This window comes from Austrofundulus limnaeus, unplaced genomic scaffold, assembly GCF_001266775.1.
Source record: "Austrofundulus limnaeus strain Quisiro unplaced genomic scaffold, Austrofundulus_limnaeus-1.0 Scaffold1419, whole genome shotgun sequence".
NCBI classification, from domain to species: domain Eukaryota; kingdom Metazoa; phylum Chordata; class Actinopteri; order Cyprinodontiformes; family Rivulidae; genus Austrofundulus; species Austrofundulus limnaeus.
Genome location: NW_013953821.1, coordinates 21,851 through 25,405, shown reverse-complemented (window position 1 = coordinate 25,405; position 3,555 = coordinate 21,851). Strand labels below are relative to the sequence as shown.

The 3,555-nt window shown below is 39.5% G+C and overlaps 1 protein-coding gene across 2 annotated transcripts in view; it reads right to left on the bottom strand.

Moving 5' to 3' along the window:
- The window catches only part of mbtps1 (membrane-bound transcription factor peptidase, site 1), a 22,933-nt gene that overhangs the window by 11,342 nt on the left and 8,036 nt on the right, over positions 1-3,555 (bottom strand). For both annotated transcript variants that reach the window (XM_014032325.1, XM_014032326.1), the window contains 5 exons: positions 2,938-3,047; positions 2,706-2,822; positions 1,879-1,946; positions 1,367-1,469; positions 1,072-1,223 (listed from right to left, as the gene is read on the bottom strand). In XM_014032325.1, the coding sequence (XP_013887779.1) occupies positions 1,072-1,223; positions 1,367-1,469; positions 1,879-1,946; positions 2,706-2,822; positions 2,938-3,047 (550 nt within the window). The remainder of the gene's footprint in view (positions 1-1,071; positions 1,224-1,366; positions 1,470-1,878; positions 1,947-2,705; positions 2,823-2,937; positions 3,048-3,555) is intronic.

The window sequence follows — 3,555 nt, the reverse complement described above, 5'->3', positions numbered from 1 at the left end:
TGTGTGTGTGTGTGTGTGTGTGTGTGGCAGATGACCGCTCCTCTTCGAACAACTGGTCGCACCGGTGTGACCGGACGTTTTTTAGTCGCACTATTAGGAAATCAGGTCTCACTCTTCAGCCCTGATGAGACGATTTTTGAACGTGAAGCAGAATTCAGAGGCGGAATGACAACATTTCTCTTTTCCCACTATTAAAAAAATTATATTTGTGACCCACCATATCTAAATGAGGATTAAGTCAAATTTGGTCAAAATGACCTAATTACATTTTCAGATTCCTGCTTTAAAAGCTACATTTTGACACCTGGATCATCCTGATATCATCAGTTTATCCAGAGATATGATTTAATTTGTCTTGATGGTTAAGATAACACATTACTGTTTGGTTTGAATCCTAATTTTATGTAAATTTATTGAGTAAATTTTGATGTCAAAATAAAGAGGAAACCTCAAACAGTATTTGTATATTAAGATTTCCCACCTGGAAAGAAACAAAAATGTTGCTAACTCACAAGGAACAATTCAAAAATTTAAAGCGTTTTTCCTCAAAATCAGATTTTTTGTTGCTGCTGTTAAAAAAATGCTTCAAAAATTTTTAGGTTTATATTTTAGACAGTTCATCCAAATGACACATTGATAAGGTATTAATTCATTAGATTTTGACAAAATGCTATTTTTGCACTTGTTTAAATCAAAACCCTGTACCTCCTTGTTTCTCCACTTTTGGACTTAATCCTCATTTCAATGTAACGGGTCACATATTCTTTATTTCAAGACAAAAAGTATTCCATATCATACATATATATAAAGAAAAGTAAAAAAATAGTAAAAAACAAACAAACAGATAAAACAAAACATCAGATAAAGACACAGATAAACAGTTCTTCCAATACTTAAAAAAACAGAAGTAAACCTAAAATCCCTGCATGTTGCAGTTGTCAGCGCTCTTATTATTAAATTCTTTGATGCATCCAGATGACACTTATAGTTATATAATAAATATTAAGTGGATTTAACTGATTTAATGTCGTCCTTCTTGCAGTAAGGAAAAACCCGGTTCAGGAAACAAACCTGGCCAGGAGAGTGACGGCTCCGGCGACCACCGGAGACGCCACGCTGGTCCCGGACAAAGAACGACACCCCTCCTTCAACCCGGAGCCCCGAACGCCGGAACCGTAGGTGACGATGTCGGGCTTGACTCGGCCGTACCCCCCCGGCAGCTCCTGGATGCAAAAAAACAACAGATTTAATCCTGAGCTTTAAAAAAACTGACTTTAAGACAGAAAACAAAAAAAAGAACTGGATCCAGCGGTCTGAACGTTTCCATCAAGCTGCTGTAACAGCTGACAGGAAGTCAGGAACTCACCCAGGTGGTCATCCCTCTGGAGGAGAAGCGGGCGATGTTGTCCTCGAAGTCGATGCCCCCGACTCCGATCACGTCCATCTGGTCAGCCGGATTGTTCAGGGTGCTAAAAAAAGAAAACATGACCTGGTTAGTTTTACAACAATAACAAAGGCACAATTTACTTTTTCATTAAGACAACGGACTCTTCAGGGGTCTCTTCCCAGTGGGACATGTCCCTAAAACTAGGGCTGCAACTAACGATTACTTTAATAATCGATTAATCTGTCAATTATTTTTTCGTTTTTCAATTATTAGTTTTTAGTTTTTCTGTTAAGGGTTCAGACCCAGAGCACCTGCGTCTTCTTCTGAACGGTGTTCTGAACTGTAAACAGTTGTTTCTTGCACATTAAAATGTGTTTTTCCTGCATACTTTGTTGTTCAGATGATTAAATGTAATTTATCTTGTTTACAGCTTGACTGTTTTAATCCATTTCAATCCCAGCAGTTTAGGGATTAATTAGAGATGAACACACCCGTACAGAGGTCCATCGTTGCCGATAGCAGAAACCATGATCACCTTGTTGGCTGTCAGCTCCCACACCTGCAAAAATGAATATATTTAGTTGATTCAGAAGTTTAAAACTAAACATTTTTATACTTTCACACGTCTGGATCAACATTCTGATCACGATGCAAACACTTCAACATTTACTGACAATATTTATCGAAGGTTTTCTACCGTCTGTTGTCCTGCAACACAAACCAGAACAATATTTTGTCCAATCTGCAGAGTTAGGAGCAACATTTCCGCCTGCAGGAGATAAAATAATCAGAGCAACTTGCTCTCATGGTGGCTGGACTGGGATTATTATAAAAACTCGTTCTTCCACCCGACGTGCAGAAATCTGAGCTCACAGGAAGTGAAGCTGAATAAAATCAAACAAAGGAATCTTAAAGAGAGAAACAACTGGAGAATATGTGCATAAAAAACACAAAAAAACACTGATTTAATTTGTTTTATCTTTAAAAAACATAAAGAAAAACATTTCTTTTCTTTTCTTCTATAAAACCAACATGGTTCCATTAAAGAAACGGGTCAGGAGTGAATCTTTAAAGCTGCTATGTTTTTGTAAATATAGAGATTTTATTTTGACCTCATCATCATCATCATCACCATCAGGAGTGAACGTCTGAAAACATTAATGAACCTGGTCTGACCTGTTCGTACCGACCGTCGACCCGCCTCGCCTTTTGAAGCTTTTGTGAAAAGTTGAAAACAAAAGAAAACTTCTCGTCGACACTTGTTCTGTTTAAACAAACCCGGGGACTCGCCCGCCGCCACACCAAACCTTCACGTCACCTTGTCCACAAAGGGATGGTCCATGAAGTCCGGACCCCCGATGCTGAGGTTCAGAACATCGATTTTCTTCAGGATGGCGTAGTTAAAAGCATCCAGGAACCAGGAGGTGTACGAGACCTGAAGGAAGAAGCATTTAGACCCAGTCTGAGACAGAACTGAAGGTTTTTAATATCTGAGACCACCGGAGAGAGGAAAAGAAGCCTCAGCAGGGAGGTGAGAGGGTCCTGTCTACCTGGTTGTTGGTGAAGACTCTGAAGATGTGCAGCTCTGAGTCCGGAGCGAAGCCCTGACACTCCCTCATGCTGGCGATCACTCCTGCAACAAACGTCCCGTGGCCCAGGCCTGGACAGCAGGACCACCACAGATTACACACTCAACCAGTGTGTGTGTGTGTGTGTGTGTGTGTGTGTGAGGTGATAATCAGCTGTTAGCTGCTCAGAAAGGTCAAAGTTCAGTGAAGGTGAACACCTCAGAAGAACCGGGTCAAAGTTTGGATCGGACCGAATTAAACCAACAGGTTCAAACTCTGAACCCAGGATTCTTCTCCTACTTCTCTCCTCTCCAAAGTCTAAATCAAACAGCTTTTAAGCTTTTTTTTGTCAGCTACACTGATAATAAATCTCATCTGTGTGGGATCAATCTTGTGTCAGCAGGAACTGAATTTCCTCATTTCAAATTGAATGCATTGGTTTGAAAATAAATTTTACTAAATTGAAACTGAATTTAAAGTTTTGTATCTGCATTAATTTGCTTTGAAACTGCATTTTGGTTTATTAAAAATTCAGTTTGACTACTTTCACTTTCAATTCCATAATTCAGATTTTCGTGTCACATCCTGGTCCTTGAGAAA